This window comes from Sipha flava, unplaced genomic scaffold (assembly GCF_003268045.1).
Source record: "Sipha flava isolate LNK unplaced genomic scaffold, YSA_version1 111_pilon_pilon, whole genome shotgun sequence".
Classification (NCBI taxonomy): domain Eukaryota; kingdom Metazoa; phylum Arthropoda; class Insecta; order Hemiptera; family Aphididae; genus Sipha; species Sipha flava.
Window position 1 is genome coordinate 624,317 of NW_020271729.1, and position 24,017 is coordinate 648,333.

General features: G+C 32.3%; 4 protein-coding genes across 9 annotated transcripts in view; 1 reads left to right on the plus strand and 3 right to left on the minus strand.

Annotated features, from left to right (window-relative positions):
- The window catches only part of LOC112688636 (somatostatin receptor type 5-like), a 256,452-nt gene that overhangs the window by 156,601 nt on the left and 75,834 nt on the right, over positions 1 to 24,017 (plus strand). The window contains exon 4 of one of the 6 annotated variants that reach the window (XM_025561939.1): positions 18,908 to 18,972. The exons of the other annotated variants lie outside the window; for them this stretch is intronic. The gene's annotated coding sequence lies outside the window, so the exon portion shown is untranslated. The remainder of the gene's footprint in view (positions 1 to 18,907; positions 18,973 to 24,017) is intronic. 6 annotated transcript variants of the gene reach the window in all.
- LOC112688890 (tigger transposable element-derived protein 6-like) lies at positions 1,409 to 2,319 on the minus strand. Its single transcript, XM_025562306.1, has 2 exons — positions 1,795 to 2,319; positions 1,409 to 1,744 (listed from the first exon to the last, which is right to left on the minus strand). Exons 1-2 carry the CDS (start codon positions 2,317 to 2,319, stop codon positions 1,409 to 1,411), a joined length of 861 nt encoding a protein of 286 aa, XP_025418091.1.
- LOC112688897 (tigger transposable element-derived protein 4-like) lies at positions 2,494 to 2,943 on the minus strand. The gene has a single exon (XM_025562315.1). The coding sequence runs from the start codon at positions 2,941 to 2,943 to the stop codon at positions 2,494 to 2,496; it is 450 nt and encodes a 149-aa protein (XP_025418100.1).
- On the minus strand, positions 14,003 to 18,430 carry LOC112688628 (putative uncharacterized protein DDB_G0291608). The gene is made up of 2 exons (XM_025561917.1): positions 18,275 to 18,430; positions 14,003 to 16,571 (listed from the first exon to the last, which is right to left on the minus strand). Exons 1-2 carry the CDS (start codon positions 18,296 to 18,298, stop codon positions 14,913 to 14,915), a joined length of 1,683 nt encoding a protein of 560 aa, XP_025417702.1. The 5' UTR covers positions 18,299 to 18,430; the 3' UTR covers positions 14,003 to 14,912.

Genomic DNA, 24,017 nt, shown 5'->3' on the forward strand with positions numbered 1-24,017 from the left:
TAATAATAATAATAATAATAATAATAATAATAATAATAATAATAATATATAATAATAGTGCATACTGTGGTTTATTAGTACCATTTCTTATTTACAACTGTAATCAAAAGAAATATACAATGATATTAGGGATTTATTTTATCAATCATCATCGGTCATAAATTAAATAAAATACTTTCGGTGAAATACACATTGGAATATTTAAGTTATTTATTTTACATATAAAGAATACAAGTATGCACAAACATAACAGACCTTATCAAAACAACCTTAGGTTTTATTGTAATGCATTTCATTGTTATTATATTATATAATACATTGACATAAACTTCTATGATGTATACTTTATACATAATACGATATCAACAGATAAATATTTCATAATTTTAAAATATTCAAACGAAAAACGAAGGCATATTTATTTATTTTTTTTTTTTTTAAATCAAATAACAAATAAATCGAATTTGGTGATTTAATCAGATCTTTTCCAACAATCGGAAACGATTTCAAACGTTATACATTTTTTCAAATAATAAATAGAACAAAGTACATTTGCATTTAAAAAGGTTACTATGTAATTGTTGAAAAAATGATTCGTTTTCCAAGAATACGATAAGTCAATGATGACGTAACAGACTTCATTGTTGCAAAATTTGTCACTGTCCGGCATTATTATTTCGCTCTAAATGGTACAAGGTGTCATATTATTAAAACGGATTACTTACGGAAATTGCGATATAAGATGACCAAGTCAAAAATAACAATAACGTCAGTAAGGAACACAAAACAAAATAATTCTTATATTTAATATCATTAAACATGAATAGTACAATACATTTATTGCATATAATATTTTTTTTTACTATTTATATAATTAAAAAAAAACTCACAATTGTGACCAATCTACTTATTCTTATTGTTCATTCGTGTATATTTAACTTAATGCTGTGCAACATATTTTCTATTATATCCACAATATACTTTCCTCTAAGTCAAAACAATTAAATTAATTTAAATAATTTTACTAACAGTCATATCGTTATAGGATATTTCAAAATGTACAGTTCAGAAATAATATCGTTACATGTATAAATCTGTATAATGAAACGCGTGCAAGAATTTTTATATTATTTTGGATTTCAAAGCAAATAGTACGGAGTATGTTTACATAATAAATAAAATAAATACAGTGAAACCTGTATATAACGGACAGTCACGGGACCAAAATAATTGTCCGTTGTAGACAGGTTTCAATGTTTTAAAAATTACAATTTTTACGTACATTTGTATTGTTTTATATTTTATAATATGTATTAGGTGTAATCTTTTTTAATATCTATTATAATTATTATTATTTTAATTATTTATTATATGTACAATTATGTATATATTTGTATAACTTTATTAATTATTTCTTAAAAAATGATTCAATTGATGTTTGTTTTTTGAACTTCGATTTGGTCATTTCCAACTCGTGATGGATAATTAATTCACTCACATATGAAAATCCCTTTTCATCACCTTTATTTAAATAAAATTCTTTCAGACGAATAAGTTGTTTAAGAGCTTCTGAATAATTTGCAAACGTCTTAATTTCAGAATATTCTAGTTGGTCATCAGCTTTTTGCTCATCATCGGATTCCACGGGATTTAATTCAGTTCGAATGTCATCTAAAATTATAGCAATATCATCTAAGCTACATTCTGTAGACAAATTACTGTCTATTGTGTCAAATCGTCGTTTCTAGGCAACGGAAGAAGCGCCATTAATTCAATTAACTCATTCCCATTTACTTCATTTTCGATTTCTGGAGGTTCACTCGACGGAAAATCTGTTTTTTTGAAACAATATGTGATTGTTAATGAAGAAATTTGTGTCCACGCTTTTTTCACCCATGTAATCGCTTTTGAAACATCAATTTGCTTTGTCAGGTCGTGTGCATTTTGAGCGTCCTCCAGATTCGCAATAACGTGTTGTAGTGCGAACTTACGGTAAAAAACTTTGAAATTTTTTATTATTCTTTGGTCTAAAGGTTGAGAAGTTGATGTTATATTTGGAGGAAAAAAAATAAGTGTTACGTTGTCCAAAGACAGATGTGCATGTGATGTAGCATTGTCAAGAAACAATAAAATTTTTCTGTTTTGAGTTTTCATTTGCTGATCGAGTCGTTGAAGCCAGTCTGTCATTATATGAGTAGTCATCCATGCTTTACTATTCGCCTTCCATTCTACTGCCAGTTTACTAACATAAATTCCTCTAAAACACCTTGGTTTGACAGTTTTTTCAATGACGAGTTGTTTAAGTTTTTCTCCGGACATACTGACACATAGAAGAACAGTTAAACGTTCCTTAGCTATTTTTCCACCAGAGCATGATTTCCCTTTGTAAGAAAACGTTTTGTCTGGTAATGCTCGGTAAAACAGACCAGTTTCATCAGCATTGAATATGTTTTATGGCTCATACCTTATCACTATTTCCGAAATTTTCGATTTTCATTCATAACAATTGTTAGATTTGTAGAAGCTGATTCTCCGCAAATCGATTAAAAAACTTACCTTGAAGCTCTCTAACCAGCCATTGGAAGCTTTGAAATCATCACACTCGATTTCATGGGCAACTTCTAAAGCTTTTGCTTGAATGATTGGTCCAGATACAGGCACATTTTTATTTCTTACATGGTTAAACCACCCTAAAACAATTTTATCAATAAATTCACCTGGCCCGTTCCTCTGGAATCGGCGAGATTTTTCGTTTATGGAATTTTCGTTGTATCGACGTAAAATATTTTCTTTATTCTTTAAAACTTCGGCCACTTGCGTTTTACCAATGCCAAATTTGTCGACAAGTTTACGAATAGACCAACCTCCGTTAGAGTCTTTAAAACGAATAATATCCACCTTTTGTTTTAAATTTAAAGCTTTACGCGGCACGGGAGGTGGCATTGCTAAGGAAAAAATGACTGCAACTCTGACTGCGAACCGATAGAAACTGAATAAAAACGTTTGATACTCATGGTTATCATTTATACGTATTGCAATTTATATCTGGATATCTTGGACTTTATAAATTCAATAGGTACTCGCAATTAGCGTTATCGTAATCGGCGATAATGTAATTGGTCGTGTTTTCACTGAATGACCTGATTGCGTTCCTTATCGACGCTGTTTCAATAACGCCAACACGTCCTTTTGTCGAGCCGGAAAACGTTTTATCGATATAATATATAGATAACCACATGTCGTGCATTACCTCAACTGTGTGTGTGTATGTATGTATGTATTTTTGTCCGTTATGAAATTGTGGGATTAAATATTAGTGTCCGTGTCCGTAATAGAAGGAGTCCGTTATAGACAGGTCAAAATACATTAGAATGCCTATCTCTTTGCCGGGACCTGGTCATTTTGTCCGTTAAGAGAGGTGTCCGTTATATACAGGTGTCCGTTAAGTCAGGTTTCACTGTACGTGTAAAATGTATGCGAAAAATAATTGAAGTATATTTGAATATACATATACATATACATATACCATCGTTATTACTGAACCCCAATATTAAATACTAAAACATTAACGCGGTAATATTACATTTAATATTTATTCAAATTGTACTTACCTACTAACGTATAAGAGATTTTATTTTTAACAAAAATTCTGCTGCACATTTAGAGTATGAAATCTTATAGCTTCATATTATTACAAACAAAATAATCAATACTTAGATATGACTGAGAAATGTAAGAAATACACAGTTAATTAACATATTTTTAGGTGAAAATTATTTTTACCACTTTAGAACCAATGTTTTTATCACAGTTCTACGTCATGATCGTTTTAAATAATATAATAATGAAAATTTTTAAAGTAATCAAAATCATTAATCTTTTTCCTTTTTTCATCTTTAAAATTTGTTTTCTTTTTAAAAATTTTATAATTCACATGTTCACAAATAAAAAATGCATTAATAATAATATGTTCCCGGATACATTTAAATAAAATATAAAAATATTCCGAGTGCCTATTGTTAAAGTTATGCATTTTTTTTTTCCGAGAAAATAAATTTCACTAAAAATGTTGTTAAAAATTAAGAATATAATACATAATAATATCAAACAAAAATTAAATAATAATAAAAAAGGTTATCCACCAGAAATGTTCATGTTACGTACTCGTCATGCTCCGGTTACTTTAACTCGTCATATTTAGATAATAGTGTATAATTGTACTACATTTGGGCACAAAAACCATGGTCCAAGAAAAACGGTTTTAATACAGGAATTCAGACGAAATTGTCCAAAAATAATGAAGATTTATTAAAACGTATATCTGCACGATTTTTTTTACGTACTTATACTTTTTAATTTCTTTATAAGTTTTGTTAAATTTAAATCTATAAAATAAGTACTTAATGGTAGTATAATTAGAAAATTAAGTACTTACATAATGACACTTATAAGGATTTTTTCAATTCTAAAATATAAGTTTATATTTATTTAAGTCATATTATTTACGAACCGAACATTTTGAAACGTGATGAAAGAATTGATCAAGTTCTAGAAAAGTACCTATGTACTTTTTAAAATTAGTCGGTTATCTGTTCAAACTATTTGACAATAGAAAAATCAAATTTAAAAATATTCAAAATTGATGATGGATAAATGTATGCTGAAATGAATATAGGCACGTTTAACATTAATAACGTTATGTAAACTGTATATGAACGTACACCGGTGTTTGTGTTTAACCAACCCTGAGAAATATATTTGCATATTGAACTCTGTACAATAAATAATAAGTAATTGCCAAAACGATAACTCACTCGTATTCTAGATCTAGTCAAGAATAATTTATATGTCAATTATAATTTTAATTTAACTTATGAAAATAGAATCGGTTGTATTGGTGGTATATTACTTAATGTTTTGTGATAAAGATAAATGATCACAAAATAAATCTCACTCAGAGGACTGAAATGGGCAGGAAAGAAATTCATGCATGGAGGAAACAGGGATCAATTATAAGGACCGTAATCGAAAACAACCCAGCAGGAAAACGACCCTTAGGTATATCTCGCTTAAGATGGGAAGATTGTATTAATAAAGATATTGAAAGAATAGAAGCTGATTTGCAATGGAGGGAAGTAGCGGAGGATAGAAATAGATGGAGGAGTATATACTTGGAGGGCTAGTCTTAAGAGCCGCTACTGAAAAAAAAAAAAGTAACCTATATAATTATGAATTGAATAAGATCCCACCAACAGAAATCCACTCGTTTGATTCATAATAATTCGCAACGATCTCGGTAAAAGATTTGTCAGTGAAATAAAAGCTACGTTATTTTTTTTTTTTTTACTTTAAAATTATTATAATTCAATATATTTTTAGTTCATAATCTACTACCAAAGTATTGTTTGATACTTACATGCAAAACACATGAGATTAATAATAATGATTAAATAACGATTAAATTTAATTGTTTAACACCGGATTTTATTTAACAAGTTCGACAAAAATATTTTAGTCAGAAATAATAGTATAGAAATAATTATCAACCTGTCCAAACCGTTGATAAGTATAAAGTAAAGTATTTTGTTAAATTTTTTAACACCAATCGCATGTGATTATTATGCACATTTTCGGTGTTATCAATACGTTAGGTTAGATTAGGCCATCGTTTCTCAACTTTTTTAGTGTCGCGACCACCAAAATAGGTATAAAATATAGTCAATCACTTCGCGACCCCCCCTCCATCTAGGTTAGGTAAAAATTTAAACAATAAAAATATCCTATCAATAACCAAACGAAATATAACATTTTAAATACCAATTTATAAATACCATATCTAGTAACTTAAGCTTATCAAGTTTGAAAGTTATGTATCGGATCGTTAAGAGTTTCCATTAGTGGAGTAGTGCCCGTTTTATTGATGAGATATCTACATTTAATCGACTACTTATTATTGTTATTTTTAATATTATTTTTGTGTGTTATGAAACGATTAATTTATCGATGACAGTGGCGCGTCGTTCGTGTTATAAAACGCATGTGATATTGCGTTTATTAAGTTGATTTTTAGTGAGTCTTTTTAGTTTTGTGTAATTTGAATTAATGATTATGGATAAATATATAACAAAACGTAATGCTCCGTCTACTTCTGGTGAACCAGCGAAAAAAAAATTCAGGCCATATAACAATGAGTATTTAAAATATGGGTTTATTTCACATGATAATAAGCCACAATGTGTTGTTTACTTTCAAGTTCTATCTCAAGAAAGTATGAAACCTTCAAAATTAATTCGACATCTAGAAACAAATCACCCACTTTTAGTAAAAAAAACCAATTGATTGTTTTGAGCGTAAATCACTTTTTTTAAAAAATCAACAAACTTGTATTCTTAATTCAAGTCAGAATAACACCGCAACACTTGAAGCATCATATTTAGTAGCACTTAGGGTAGCTAGGGAATCAATGCCGCACACGATTGCTGAGAACCTCATTCTACCCGCTGCTATTGATATGGTCAATATTATGGTAGGTGCAGAAGAAGCAAACAAATTAAAAACTATTCCACTTTCAAAATGACACAATATCAAGACGAATTAATGAAATGTTAACCGATGTGCACAATCAAATAGTACAAAATCTAAAATCAAGTGAGTATTTTTCTATTGAGTTTGACGAATCAACAGACGTAACAAACGGCATAATATTTATGTTTTGTTCGCTACGAATGTGACGGGACAATTAAAGAAAATATGTTTTTTTGCAAATCAATACCAGGTCATGCTACTGGACAAAGTCTTTTTTAATTATTTATTAAAATAACAAAAAATAAAAATTTGGACTGGAACAAATGTATTTCAGTGTGTTCTGATGGCGCAAGAGCAATAACAGGGAAAAATAGTGGTTTAATAGTAAAATTAAAAGAATTAATGCCACATATTGAATGGACACATTCTTTTCTTCACAGGCATGCACTTGCCGCAAAAAAAATGCCAGATAATTTAAAAGATGTGTTATCTGAAGCTGTAAAAATAGTAAATTATAATAAAAGTCGACCGCTGCAGTGCAGATTGTTTTCCACACTATGTGAAGAAATGGGCTCCAAGCGCAAGTCACTGCTTTTCTATACCGAAGTTAGGTGGTTGTCACGAGGAAAAGTTTTAACGCGGATTTTTGAGTTGCGAAATGAATTAAAAATATTTTTTAAAGATCGAAATGACACATTTTTAACTTTTTTCCAAGACATTACTATTTTTGGCTTATTTAAGTGATATATTTTCACATTTGAATGATTTGAATATAAGTTTACAAGGCCATGAAAATAACATTCTAATAATGTCAGATAATGTTAATGCTTTTATCAAAAAACTTGGTATTTGGATCATTCGTCTCGAAAAACGAAATTTTTTAACAACAAATTACATTGAAAAAAATGTAAACTTAAAAAGTCCTATTCTTGATCGTGTTTTGGACACCATGAAAACACATTTAAGAGAATTGAAAATTCAATTATTCGAATATTTCTCATGTAACGACAACGACTTCTCAAAAAGATGGGTTCTTAATCCATTTGATGAAAATATTGTTGCAGTTACCAAATTACCAGTTGAGACTCACAACCAACTGATAGAATTATCAGCTGATAAGACATTACAGCTATAATTTGCATCTCAAGATTTAAATAAGATTTGGATTGCCCGGAAAAATGAATATGGAAGTTTGGTAACAGAGGCATTGAAAATTTTGATTCCGTTCGCTACTTCTTATTTATGCGAAAAAGGATTCTCATCCATGGTGGCAATAAAAACTAAATACAAAAATCGTTTGTTATCACTAGAAAATAACCTATTTTTATGTATTTCAGATGTTGAACCACAAATTAAGCAACTTTTAAATGTAAAACAAATTCAAAGATCACACTAATTATTTATTTAAAATTATTTTAAAAGTCTTAAATATTTAAATAAAAAGGTACATTTTGTAAATCAGCGTTTTATTATTTTTGACCTGCGCGACCCCGAGTCAAGGTGTTCACGACCCCTTGGTTGAGAAACGCTGGATTAGGCTGATGAGGACAGAATAACTGTAAGCATTAATGAGAGTCTTAGTATACTTATGTCATTAATAATTTGATATGTATCGTGATGAGTATGCTTGGTCTTCAATGAATGACCGTACTGCGATTTTCTTACTTTCGAGAGGCTTTCACGAGATTGGCAACATTTGTAATTAAAACTGGACGTGAGACATCGTACACGAAACACGTTTCACGGATTCGTTTCGATCTCTTGACACCACGCAAAGTCTGCTCTTCACCATAACGGACACACGTATTATTGCGATTACTATTACAGTAGCCATATAATTGGCATCAATTCAATAAAGAAAAGCGGATTTGTAATGTAGTTTCGCTGATTTTCGAGCTTAATCAAATTAAGTTGGTCAAAGAAGTATAAAAAACATACATATAAACATAAAATGAAATGTTGAATGTGCACGGTGGACTAGGTGCCTGCAACCGTAATTATTCTGTCTTTATATTCACTTCGTTTTATGGTAACAAAACACTAATTATAGTCATTTATCAGTTTTTAATGGTAATTTAAATGTTTCCGTTAGCCACTCTGAAATGCTTAATTTATTTTAATCAACATCAGAGTAATACGAAACGTTGTTAGCTATAAAATACTTTATCAATGCACTGTGGTCCATTCATATAAAATACAAGTCCATCGGCTGAACCTCAATCATCGGCTAGTTCTTTGATTTTGAGACGGAACATGTTAAAGTTTATTCAAGCTCGAATAAATTTGGAACCTGACGTTGAGTTTTTTTTTTTTTTTTTTGCTGATGGTGTTTTCAACGATTCTTTGTTCTTATTTTTCATCGTTTTTCCTGTGATAATTCGGATAAAGTAATATTGGCTTACCGAGGTAATGTTGAAATTGGAATCGATATAAATATACTCACTGAAGGCAAAGTTTGATTATATTCAGCGAACAAATGAGTATTCTTTCTGTGGACAGTTAATCACTGTTATACTAATAGTGTTATATGCCGATATTATCGTTCGGCCAAAAATTGATTTGTTAATAATTATTAACCATCCGACAGTTTTTCTGGTAGCAATTTTTAACGATTCCGGTTACTCGGTACTCGGTTCTATGTTGTCGACATGATGGGTGTGTTGGGTAGAAAATTTCGACTAAGTGATCGACTTACGAAAAGACTATCGATCATGACGATGGCAAGGTAAATATTATGCTACATATAATACACATCGATAAAATATTTGCGTACTACTAACAATAATATTCATAGTTGAGCAGTAGTTGTATCATGTTATTCTGTCACCTTACGTGTCAAACATGAGTACAAAGATAGTTACTTGAATTCGCTTTCCGCAACGAGTCATACAAGTATAGTGAAGTAGCTAATAAGATCGTGATCATAGTAAACAGTATATTTTATATGTTGGACAAAAGCGCATTTCAATATTTGTACAACACAATTTATTATAAAGTAGTACACAACATAGCAGTAGCCATATTTGACAGTTACACAATATTATATTAATACGAATGATTAATTTCGTACAACGAAACAGAACACTATTCTACAATAAGTCAAAGAATTGACATTTCAATTTGATTAACTTTTTATTTTACTTTTTTTGCAATCGGTTTTATCACAATTTATAGATACAGATTTTTTTTTTTTTAATTAGGCATATTGTTTATGGTTATCTTATTTTTAATAAAAATCAAAAGACCCGTGAATTATATATTTATTATAGACTAAAAAGAAAATTTGATTGTTTAATTTAACCGTCTTGTTTATATTTAATTGACAATACAAATATAAATACTATCCTTGTATAAATCTACATAAAACTACAAAACCCAAAAATATCTAATTAAATATCGGAAGATTTAATAAATCAATGTAATCTTATACATTTTGAAAGTTAGTAAAAAAAAAAAAAAAAAAAAACCGTGCGTGAAACAAATGCCAACACGGGGGTAGACAAATGAATAAACTCTAAGTTTTTAATGAAGCATCTTAGAGTAAGTATTTTCATTTTAGAAAAAATTATATTTTCATTTATGGTACAAAGTTTGTTAAAAAAATATAAGTTTGATCAAAATAAAATATACTGAACTTTAAAACTTTCTGGTATTTTGTATATTTAGATAAAATCTTACAAGATTAATTTTTTCTAAAATTCACTATAAAACCATAATTTATCAACGAAAAATTTTTAATACGTTAAGTAAAAAACAAATGTTGTTGCTATTAGAAAATAAATTTCATGAATACAATTTTGTTGTAATTTTCGATTATATTAATTTTAATAAATAATTTTAACGATTCAAATAATAAATTCAAACTTTCAATAATATTATTTAAATATTTTTTTTTATATTTGCGTTATCAATACATCACACTAAATAATATGGAATATTTAAATATAAGATGCTACCAAAGTTTGCAGAGTTTAATCCTGCAGTTGTCGTACATTCTAAGTTTTCAGATTTTTGAAGATAAATCTTTTACCCAGAATGTTGTATGTAAAGAAACCTATTTATAGGCTCGATATAAATCAAAAGATTAAAATTGAATGAATTGAACATTTTTATGTGAAAACAAAAACAATTTTATCAACTATCTGATTTCAACAATTTCAAAGTGTAGGTAATTTGTAACTTTAGGCCCATAAGATGGAAAATAAACATTTCAGAAACTTTTGTACTGATACTGATAATATTACAATACATTTAATAATAATATACGTATTTATGAAAAGCCTTTGTTCTTTATTGCCGGTTTCCTTGCATCGACAATACTACCTTAAAAATCAATGTTGTCATTTATTTTACATTGTTAATAAATATATAAAAAAAACTACTTTTTACTCCATGTATATTCATGTACAGTACATTTGACGAAGATAATACATTTTTATTTCAATTTAAGAAGGAAATAAAATAACTTAATATCTTCAAAGTAAATAAAAAAAATAAAATTATCTTTTTTAAAACAAAATGACAAATTATTCTTTCTTCAAATACAATGGGATTATTTCTCTACTAGCAAAATAATAATAAAAATTAGATTTTCCAAATAAAAGCTCAATCCCGTACTTAAATTTATTTATAATTGTGTAGCTTCAATTTCAGACAAAAAAGGTATATTTTTCAATCTATTGTAGATATTTTATAACATGGATTTGTACAAAATAAAACAAACAGAAAAAATATAGAAAAACTAAAGCAATAGACTATTTTGAAATACACTTATAACACTGATAACAACCAGTTCGCTTAGGGCTTTTTAATGAAAGACCTAATTCTGTATATTTTTTTCCGTAGTTGAATCCATAACGAATTTTTAATGATCTATAATCAGTCACATTGTGAATATAAAATATTCAATCAGTTCAAGCTCATTATAAATAAATAAAATAAACGTGATTACAATCGTCATTGTATTTTTTTATTCATGGCAGAATCCACACAAAAGGACAATATTAATTATTAATAATTAATTCCATATTCTCGAGTACGGTCTGAGGAAATAGTTTGGTTGTCATCTTTTTTCTTTTTAATTTATGTACGTTTTTTACTACAATAAGTGTGTAACTAGACATTTATTTAGTATAACTATATTATTATTATGAAGACTACATAACAAAACGTTTGTCCAACATTTATTGCGAAGGCAATATGTTTTTTAATTTTATTATTGACTGTTTTACTTTCCAAGCACAATTGTCCGACTTAAACTTTACTTTTTAAATTTGATTTATAACGCATAAAGTAATGTTGAGTAATGTTCCTGTACATCTAACATTTAACACGAAGTAAACAATTTCCGTAGTGTATTGAACGCAAGTATAAATAATTCTAGTTACCAGTTACGGATTTTGAAGGCGGCCCTCCGTACCCGAACAAAATCACTGAATTCAACAACTAAAAATAAAAATTTAATAAAAATCTGAAAGTTTTTGTTAAACTTGATTTATTTGTTCAAGAAAATATAAAATACGTTTTACCCAATATATCTTTATTAAACGAAAATGTATTTGAGACGATAAAATATCCATTAATAACGATACAATTACTTTTATTGTATATAAATACTCTGTAAGTACTCTTCTTAATAATAAATTAACCAAATACACTTATATCCATCGAATATCTTGACCATATAAAATATAATTAACGAAAGAATTTTACTAAGTTTTGAGTAGCAAATATTAATACATGTTATAGAATAATAATCAAATTACTAATATTGTGTAATCAAAATTAATTTAAATAGATATTCAATTTCATCAAAATTGCATTTTTTATCGCTTGGACAAATTTGTTGCGACTTCCCGGAAAATTTTTTTTATTTTACTTTAAAGAAAATGTTATGAGAGATTCAATGCCTTACTTGTAAGTATTCAAATTGAAAGTTTTACGTAAAAATGTAGCGGATTTTCATGATTTTGTAATTTTGTGAACATTTAATATTCAAACACTCATAAAATATTTATAAACCAACAAAAAGTATATACGAGAAACTTTTTTTTATATTTCCAAGACATTTTTCTAAACTCAAATTATTCTATAGATATTTTAAATATCTATAAATTGCTCAAAATTATAAATCTTTTAAAAATTATACTGCTTATAGCAAATAGTTATGTTTACATGTTAGCATTAGTGAACATTTTAAGTTTCTATGATTATTATTTTCTAAGTTGCGATGAAAATAAAAATTCAATTTTGTAGAAAACCAGTAGACCATAAATTATGCGTTTTTTTTTTGTGATTGATTTTTTGACAATTATTAAAAAAACTGTTGGAAAATACCTAAAATGACCCCTAATACCAACTTAATATTAATTCCTATCTTTTACCCCGATGGTTTTGATGATCCTTCAAATCGAAATCGTATATACAAATAAAAAAAAAAGAAATCGCACACCATGGGTAAAACCAATACATTTATTATTTCGTTCAAAGTATAAAAAAATTAATATTTTTTACTGTATTAATGAATAGCTTTTTTCATAATAAAACAAAATTACATTTTCATACTTATCAAAAACTTACACATAAAAAAAAACAATTAAGTTATTTTAATATTCGCAAAGAAATTCGGAAAATAGCTTTAATCAAAACTTAATTATGTCTTATAATTTCCTACTTAACAGATGCTTAATTACGTCTCATGATCATTATTATTATTATTATTATTATTCTCAATTCTCCAAAGTATACGAGTTATATTCATAAATAACGTTTATTACGTATTTTAATTTAGTAACGTAGTTATTGAAATGATAATTTTTTCTCGAAAAGTGTTAAAAAAAGAAAATAGTACACATCGATATTAAAAAATCAATAGACTTTTAGCCCTGTATGCGAAAACTTTGATGGACTAATTTCTACACGTATTCCATAGCTCGTTTCTCCATTACGACTTAACACGTTCTGTCGTTGTGTGTCACGAGTACATCTTAGATCTCATAGCATCTCAGACAAAAAACGGGAATATCGCATTCATATTTTTGGCTATAAAAATAATAATTTTAATACATACATTTTATGGATAACGTAACGGGGAAAACAAATGTATATGTGTGTGTGAATTGTACACCAGTTGTGTTTATTGTCATTTTTCAATTTTAGCGTACGTATAAATGTGTAATATGTACGCCGACGAGAAAACGAAAAAACTCAATAACATATATTACAATTTTTTTACCCTCTCGGGGTTGGGCACAGGAGTATTGTGCATAGAGATATTGTTATCACGTGCCACGTGCATTTACAGGTCGTTTGAACAACGTGTGTCAAACAACAATAACAATCGAACAAATAGTGAACAATATGCGATGTTTGGCGTGCGCCACACTCGCACTGCAAACACACAAAAGTACAAAACATGTACACGAGCGGATCGGCGAGAACGGAAGATTTCTCGCGAAAAACATTCCAACAATATAAATGATAATAATTACAACAGTTTTATATTTAAAAAATAATAATACACGTTACATAAAATTCGATACAACAAAAACCATATGGTTGTACATGCGCATAGAATATCATATGGACTATCAATAACATGTGTACTTATAACAATTAATATTATTCATTTGCCTGACGTCACGGTTACGCCGGTGGCTATTATTGTTTTTTTCCTGCGCCACGACGTATTCGATGCACGACCATATGAAACGTTATTTTAAACGCCCTGTAGTCTATCACGGTGACGGAAAAAAAAATATTGAAACGTCAAACATGGATCACACGGTACCCCGTCGTCGAACTGCATAATTATCGTTTAAAAGGAAAAAAAACAAAATAAAAAAAAAAAAAACAACCAAGTCCGACGTCTGTGAAATTCGTCGTACCGGTATAATAATTTAACATCGTTAAGAGACGTAACCGTTGTTTCGGGTTACTACCGTTAAGAATGCGTCCACGGTAAACGTTCGATCGGCCGGCGGTGCTGTGATACGGCGATAAGGATTACTGTGGCGCAGAAACTAAAATTGTGTGCAGTACGACACACTTTGTGCGATACGAAATTAAAAAGTGAGTTTTGGTTCTATTCTCTTACTATGGCATTTGTTTTTAATTTTACATTTTTTTTTAAATGTAAAATCTAAAATACCAACTATTTTAACCGTGTTACTCGTTACTGTTAACGTTTGAAAATAGAGTGTGTCAAAATCCTTGAGGGTGCAGTACGAAAAACGATATATATTAGCCTCTGCGGTGGCGAAGTGGTTAAACGTTAGCGGTGTTTCGTCCGACGGGTGGGTCTGTGCTGCACGCACGCGGACGGGACGCCGGTTCGATTTGGAACCGAACCCGCGATTACGGGACATTGGGGGTAGGAGGGTAGGGGTTCAATGGCCGTTTTTGCCTTTGGGTGCGTCGGTGAACGGCACCACGTGCGTCTCGCTCAGGTTGGTGCTGTCGACGGACGCGTCGTTGTACTCGGTGCTGTAGCCGCCCCGGAGCAGTTCACCGACCTCCGTCTCGCCGGAGGTGGAGTAGTCGACGGCCGCGGCGGCTTCGGACGTCGCTTCCCGTTGTCCGGCCGACGTCGTCACGTCGTCACCGCCGCCGTCGTCCACCACTTCCTCCGCGGACGACGTCGGCGACGGCTGACTGGACGACGACGGCGACGACTTAGTGGTCACCGAAAGGGCGGACGGCGACTGGTTTTCCCGGCCGTATCGCCTGTGCAGGTACCCGCCGGAAGAATCGACGCTGCTGCTGCCGCCGCCGCCGAATTCTTCGCCCGGGGACGGCAACACGCCGCTTTGGCCGGACCCGTAATCGCCAGCGCCGGCCGAATGCGACTCCTCGCGGTTCTTGTACTTGATGAAGTACACCTCGGGTTTGAGTGGCTGCGTGACCGGCGGCGCCGGTACGTGTATGGGTGGCATCTCTTCCGGTTTGGGGTGCAGCACGTAGATGAGCGTCTTGTCTGAGTGCTGCGGTGGTGGCGGTATGATAGGCGCGATCGGCGACGGCGGCGTGGGCGCCTTGATGAACACGATTTGATAGTTCTTCTTGGGCGGCACGTTGGGCATGATCACGCGCTGTTTTCGGGGTGGTTCGTCGTCAGGCGGCGCCACGTGCACGTAAATGGACTTGTGTATGACGGGCGCTTGCTGCTGCTGCTGCTGCTGCTGTTGCTGGTGATGGAAGTCGTATCCGCCGCCATTGATCGACGGGTAACCTAAACCGGCGGACGGCGAGTCGTGGTCGAAACCGGTCGGGTCAAACGACATCTGACCGCTGGACCCTTCGTCGAACAACGGAGACGGGGACGAGTGGAGCTGCTGCGGCAGGGCGGAGAACGACGGTGGGTGGTGCTGGGGCGAGGAAGAGAACGGGGCCGAAGACGATGGGACGGATGGAGAAACGGGTGAACGGAACCCGGTGGACGGAACGAAGTCGGTGAACTCATTCTTGTCGAAATTGACGTTCTCACCACCGCTGCCGCTACCGCCACTAACACCACCGACGCCACCTCCACCTGTTTGGTAGAAACTTTCCGACTGTTCAACGTATCCACCACCACCGCCGCCACCCCCGTTAACGCTTCCGCCCGGGGATGTGGGCCCGAACCCGAAGTGTTCCGCCGCGGGACCTTGGCTCTGCTGTTGGTGGTGGTACTGCTGCTGCTGCTGCTGCTGCTGCTGCTGCTGGTGGTGCTGCTGGTTCTGCTGCTGGTGCTGCGGTTGGTACTGGTGCTGGTTCTGCGGCTGGCTCTGCTTTTGGAGCTGCGGCTGCATGAAGTACGGTCTGCCGATGGGTATATCCAGACCCAGGTCCGTAGTGCTAATCGGCACGATGAAACGCTTCAGAGGCCGGCTGCTCTTGAACGTTCCGCTCTCGCCGATACCGTGATCGACGTGCGTCGCCTCCAGAGTGCTTTCATCGTCGAACAGTGACCGCAGCCTGGTCTCCTCATACGAAGCGTCCAACGTTTCCTCTTCTGCCGACGACGCACCGCAACTGATGAACAGCACCGCGAAACAAACGGTGAACAGCTGTCGTCGATGGAACAAACAAACAAAAAAAAAAAAATCGCACGCGCGAGATATTATTAAAATACGGTTCCATTGTCCGCGCGTTAGCGGAAAAACAAAGTACATTTTATAAGTCAGGGGTCGGCAACTGGCGGACCGTGGTCCGAATCCGGACCGTGGAAGGCAATATTCTGGATACTGTAAACTTTTATTTTCAAATTCCTTATATTGTAATTTTTAATATAAATGAATTGTAATAACCAAATAATTATTTTTAAAATATAAAGATTTGAAAAAGATTGTTTTCAGTGGACCTTGTTGATTTATTATTTTAATCTTTAGAACTCCAATATAAATTTCTTGCCGAACCCTGGTATACGTAATATTATGCGACACAACAGCAATGCGACGACGGCTGAAATCGGATACGTTTACGTGAACGTTGTAACGAATGCAATAGACAGATTTTGCGTAACCGACGTGTCTCCACTGGTGTTAATGAAACGCTTTTAACGTTCTAAGAAATCGATTCGTAGAGTTCAACGAAATATTTTACTCGCGAATATCTCATTTTTTGATACATTCAATTGGTATCACTTTTAATAACCGTTCAAATCGAAAAACATTATAACGTTTCCGTGTATCACATTGTCTGTTGCATCGTTATTATTATTATTCAACTCGTATAATGCGTACAAAAATAAAATATCCATGAACGCGCATGCGTGTAAATATTTTAGCGACGGTTTACGTTATGTTTTTCCTCTGTATTTTCTCTGATCACGCGCAATACGTGACGGTAACGAACACATTTGGTCGAACTACAGAGATTGACGTGATTAGAAACCGCAGTGTTCATCCGTCGCCACATAATTTCGTATTATAAATTCGCTGAAGTAACGGTAAGATGTAAATATTTTATTTTTGATGTATGCAATTACTTCGAAAATAAATCCCGACACGGAGGAATTCGCTAACGGAACTTGAAAAATATTTTTCCCAATGATACGATATAACTCACATCTATTTTAAATGTTTCACCCTGTCTCGGGGATTTAAAAAAACGCCTGCCAGATTAGATTAACGAAAAAAAAAATTTGAAATATATTTGTTTTTTCCCTAGTGATTTCTTTTTTTTTTTTTTTGTAAGCGTAGGTTGCTTTTGGTTGATATAAATCGTCGAATATGTATTCGAAATAATAATACAATTTGTAAAGGAAACGTCATGTAAACTGTTCTTAAACAATTTATCTAATGTGATTTTTAGAAAATATATGTCAAACAATAATGTCAATATAAATACGAATAGAGGAACGTGATGAATTTTTCAATATTGTTTAGAACGTAAAAACAAAACTGGAACGAGTTGCGCTGACAACATCCCCATTGTTGAAAACGCTAGGACAATTTCTTTACCACGGAGCTTTTTTTCCCAATCACCGAAAACGAGGGTATTTTTATTTTTTCCCGCTATATTCACTGTATTCGATTCTTCGATGTATTGTGCTGTTGCGGATTCTATATAAAATGAGGAAAAAGACCAAAGTCATCCCTTGCAATACAAAAATGTGTTTTGGTGTTTCGGTAATATTTGCCGTCTTTTAAAAGCCAAAACGTAAAGCGCGCAATTTTTTTCGAGAATTTCGAGTTCATCCACCGGAAAAATGTCCGTCTCTCCCTTGGGACACGAATGATGATAAAAATAAAAGAAAACCCATTCTTACCGAGTAATAATACTTGATGCCCATTTGTGCCGGGTTTCACGACGAGTATAATATAATGTAATAGTTGGCGTTTTCCACCGCGTGAAACATGTCCGAACTTGTGACCACCGTAAACATAACAAAACTAAACGTGAGACACAACAGCGTGAACCGCAAGAACCGCGCAGGCTACTGACTTTTCCTTTCGTGGAAAACGCGCGTAGAAGGAGAAACACGTGACCCGATGGTGGGCAGGAACGCAAGAAGACAATACACAATTGTAGGAAGACCGCACGAGGAGAAGGAGAAACAGACTTTCCTTAACGGTCCTGGGGGAGTATTGGCGCATGATAAGTGCATTTTATTTTCTTATTATTTTTTTTCCTACCGAATTACGATCGTGCCGTATACCGCCGACGAGGAAAATGATTCAAATCAGAATGTTACACGCTAATCATTTTTTTTTCTTTCTTGATGTGCTATTGAACTGGTTTTTATCAATTATATATTGCATCAAACGTTATGAAATATTGGACGAGGCTTCGGTTTAACGATGAAATCATCTACTGTTATACGTACGAGTATACTATAAGTGTATACGAAACGTCTACGTCTGCCAATGTTATTACATCAAATTTTTTTTTTTTTTTGCAGGTAAAACATTGTGGGTTCCAGTGACAGCTTACGTTTGCAGTACACCCGATTTACGAGTGATTATCGTTAGTCATTATATTTTATATAAAAAATGAAAACGTCGATGGCAAAATGTCAAATTTTCTTTTTTTTTTTTTTTGTTCTTCCATTACTACGTTAAGATAATAATACAAGTAAATTATATGATGACCGGCGTGACCCATCGGATGTTATGTGTTGTACTGTATCAAACGATGTTCGCACCGTAGACATTTTTATCCGAGCATAAAATAACCGTTATTGTATCTGGACAATTTTATCACGAAGAAAAAATTGTACACTTCTGAATCGACACTCTCAAACATGTAGTTTTGTAAATAAATAGATCTGTAAATCGGTTCAATGGGATAAAAATCATATCGGAAGACCGTCTTTTGGATGATTCGTGTTAATTCGTTAAAACGCCATTAAGGCAAAGGCGTTTGTGTGTAATGGCACGGATCCAAAACGCGTCAACACACCCTTTCACCGCGGCCCTTTTCGAAGTTTTCCGAATTTGTTCTTCTCCAATGATTTTCCATAATAATTTTACTCGGAACTAATAAAAAAACAACAACGGTCTATTCATTCTATTGAACGTAACACCCGCGGAGAAAGAATATAATTTGAACGTTAATTGTTGAAACCCGATACGCATTCTTACAATACGGGAGGTGTAAATTAAAACATTCTTAGACATTTACGTTACTGCAGTGGAAACACATTGCTGTAACGATCCTTTACTTCATTTTTTTTCGCCCAAACTCTACTTATATAGCAGTACGGGAAAATATGCATACCGTACTACAACATACATATTATAACATGGTCTATTACGATGAAAAACACTTAGAGATTTGCTTTGTTGACATTAATTTATGATTTATTATTGTTTTTAATATACTCGTATTATAGTACTATAGTGTTAGTTAGTGTACTATATGTTAACATAATATTTTACGGTCTAACATATTCATTCTAGATTAACTGCTAAAAATAAAACGCCACACTTTGTCTACGATTACTATATATATTCATAGGGTAAATTAGTATTTGGCAATAATCAAGTGCAGAAATCATTAAACGAACGAATAAAACAAATAACAATAAGTCGAATTAATTAACCGTTGAGATTTACAAACACAGTGAATGGAAATTTTACAATTATTTTATGTTATCAGAATATTTCAAAATAAAATTAAAATAAACCTTCGAAGTTCTTTATTATTTTGGGCCGACTTCATGGCACTTATGACTTTTTAAGAAAGAAATTAATTTATTTCCATATATCAAATTTGTATTGCACTAAAAAAACACATGAAAAATACTATTTTGTGTAAATAAATCAGTGAAGATTTGGTGAAACCAACATTTTGTTATGTCACATTTTACCACAAGAGGTTATTTTTAAATATAATAAATACTATTTCATACAACGTATTTAATTAAGTTTAAAAAAATAAACAATCTTAGTCGACCGGGGGTACCAACTATTTTAGCTGAAAAATTTAAATAACATCGTTCATTTAAGCGCAATATTTTATAAATTAAATATTTATTTATAAATTATAATATTACAATTGATTTGGTCTATAAGTAATTCAAATTACACTCATCCAAAATCGAATGATATTTTTAATATGACTTAATTTTTCTTCCTAGAATGGAGTGTTAAGTCTTTATCGTACAACTGCACATTTATAATAACTGGTTAATGATAAAATATTCATCATTGCTATATATTTCATTACTCTTCCTACACTTTACTTTTATCTGAATATCGATAAATATCAACATTTAGTGTTATAAACTTAAATTTTAAATTAAATTAAAATATTACTTATTTATTCTAGGAAATAAAATAATTTAATTAAACGGGTGAAATACGTTTTTTCTGTATTTTCAAAATAAATCATTACAAATAAATGTTAATGCATTTAAGTATTCTAAATAATTATAAAGAAATATAGCAATTAATTAAGTTTGTGTAGATCAATCAAACACATTGATTGTACTTACAAATATTTTTTGTTGAATTAAATATTGGAAAAAATAAATGTATTCACTTTTATATATACCAGGTACATTTGAAGATATTAAATTCTTGACGAGCAATAGTTTTTCATAAAACAAATTGTATAATTGTACATAATTTTGAAAAATATAATTTATATTCCCTTCCGTCAAGATAAAACATATTATTTACTTCAAAAACATTTTTAAATTGGTTTACTTACGTAACGTATATGTAACGAGTATAACAAACGCTATAGAGAAAAACTAATAACATTCAATTAATCACAATACGCCTGCTGTGACGAAAACGATTTGTGTAATGCAATAATATGCATAAAATCGCTATGGACGAAACTATGGCCTGGACCAGATAAGCCCGTATGTCCTAATCTCATACTGACACTCGATAGAAAAAAGTTCAGAGTAAAAATTGTAATCAATTATTTTTATTAAGTGGGTGGTAAAAAAAAATCCTTTTTTAAATATTTTTACAAACTCGGACAAATGGAAACTTGCAAACGTTGTCCATTCAACCGCTAGCCAAGACCGTTCAGATAATCATATTTTACCGTATAATATGGAACAAATAACTAAAAGCATAAATGTCGATAAAATAGTCGAATAACTCAAAAAGTTAATGCCGTTTGTTTTTATAAGTTCCGTCCTCGCGATACATATTCGACCGCATCCGCGTACATTTTAAATTGTTTATTTTTTATTCTGGTATATTTTTCTGGTATTTTTATCTGGTATTTTACATAAAAGACCCAAAAATAAAAGCTGATGCGTTCATAGATAATCAACAATTATTAAAACAAGTAAAGGAAATTGTACAACTAAGTAGCAAAATCATATTTGATGATAAAAGCACCCGATAACCTAAACAATGTACAGAGTTAGCACGAACTGCCTTTAGCACGAAATATAAATTGTCCATATCAAAAAGGTTACATCTCAATATCGAAAAAAGAATTATTAAGATACGTGTAATGGAGCGTTGCAACGTATGGATGTGAAACGTGGATAATAAATTATGCTGAAAAAAAACTAGAAGCTTTTGGGATGTGGTGCTGGAGACTTACAGTAAGGATAATCTGGATAGAACGGGTGGGGGGGGGAGAGACGTAAAAGTTCTTAGGATTGTGGGAGAAAATCGTACGTTCATAGATACACAATTAGAGCAAAGCATTGGAAAATGATTAGACATGCCCTAAGACACCCAGAAGAGCCGCATATTATAATATTAGAAGGTATGAAAAAAGAAAATAAAACTGCAGGACGACCTCGGAGCTCTTATATAGGACAAATTAAACGTGATGCAAGAGTCAAAATCTATAAGGAGCTTAAATAAAAGGTGAGCAGTCGGTCAGAATGGAAGATTAGAGTTGTAAACCAACCTTCGGGTTAAAAAAAAAAAACGACTATTATGAGATAGACTTGAGCTTATTACATCGAGTTATACGTATTTGTACAGTTTCACCTGTTTATTTATATGATAATCATTGTGTAAGATACATGGTTCACGAATCCGATAAAAAAAAACGTATTGAACGCAAGCGTACTACGATTATAACTACAAAATACATAACAAAATCACTTTAAATGCGTATTATGCGTTTAAGTGAAAAAAACGTCTAGAATGTTGTCGTTCATTCTAACGCGGCAATACGATTTTCACGGTTTCCTATATTATTATTATTGTTGTTGTTGCTGTTGTTATTATTATTGTATTATAATATATGAATGGATCGTGATTTGTGTGTGCACGTTTAACGTACGCAGAATGACGATTTTTATGTACATATCGAGAACCGTGTAGGAGCACGTTATTCCACGTCACATTAATTCAAATTACTAGAACATGGCTTCTGAAACTTTTATAAACACTGTACCCCTTTTAATCAATAAACCTTTTTGGGTATCCATTCTTAGTTAGTAAATTAAAATAAATATAAAGAAGTTTAAAAACGTACATACATTTTTATTTCATTGAAACAAAAAATATTAAAAAAAGCTTACTTTCAATAAAATTAGTGAGAAGAATGACCTCGTTTTTATTGGCACAGTTGATATAGGGTTATAATATATAGGGTTATAATTTAGTTGAATACAATCTTAAATCATCTTCAACATATAATTCGTTTCTATATTTACTATTAACATGAATTAAACTTAAATAACCATTTTCCAGATCAATTATTTAAATTTAAATGTTTGTGGACCAAACTCGTGCCGCCAAAAAATCTTGAGTACCCCCAAGGGGTACGCGTACCACAGTTTGATAAACACTGTACTAGAAAACTAAACGAGTTCGTCGTACGTTACGAACTCTATCGCATGCATACCCGTCGATGTTTTGCGTACTGACTTTTAGTAAAATTCTTGAACCCCCAAAAATCACATGAAAAAAAAATATAGTAAAAATGTCCAATCCTGCTCGACGAATATTGAACGAGTGCGATCAGCCCGATTGTATATGTACATTTACGTATTATGTAAAATTGCATTTATGCAACGTATGCCGCGCGCTCGAATTGTGTACCTGCGGTGCAACAAATATAGTATGATCATACAACGATACAAATTAATGTCGACACGTTCCGACTGTAATAGCTTACATGTACGAGTGTGTTGTAACGGAAATCTCGGAATCCAACCGAGATGATTGAACTATCAGTCATCCTTTTACTTTGAATACTTTTACAACGGTGAATACTTTTGAGATGATGTGTGAAAAACGCATATTGCAATGTTACATGGTCGTGTAATAAACCGGGAGTTAAGACACCCTTATTGATCCACGTGCGGTTCCGGAAAGGCAATTATTATTATTACAGTAAACGAACACAAACACGTATCATGGTCACCGTCGACGACTGCGTTTCGAACTTTGTTTATCGGGCGAGTGCAGGACGCGTGACTCGCTTGGTCTCGGAACAACTTGCATAGAGGTAGCACGTGCTACTTAGTAATTAGTGGCGTAGCTATAAGCCGAGATTTTGAAGGCATAGTTGTCCCTCTCTCCCGTTATGTATACATTTTGTTTTTGAATCTTTTGACACATTTATACAACGAA

Coding starts and splice junctions, on each gene's coding strand:
- LOC112688897 (XM_025562315.1), bottom strand. CDS start 2,943: ATGCCACCTCCCGTGCCGCGTAAAGCTTTAAATTTAAAACAAAAGGTG.
- LOC112688628 (XM_025561917.1), bottom strand. CDS start 18,298: ATGGGCATCAAGTATTATTACTCG. Junction 16,572..18,274: donor GCATCAAGTATTATTACTCG/GTAAGAATGGGT, acceptor CATCGACGACAG/CTGTTCACCGTTTGTTTCGC.
- LOC112688890 (XM_025562306.1), bottom strand. CDS start 2,319: ATGTCCGGAGAAAAACTTAAACAACTCGTCATTGAAAAAACTGTCAAA. Junction 1,745..1,794: donor CTCCAGAAATCGAAAATGAA/GTAAATGGGAAT, acceptor TCCGTTGCCTAG/AAACGACGATTTGACACAAT.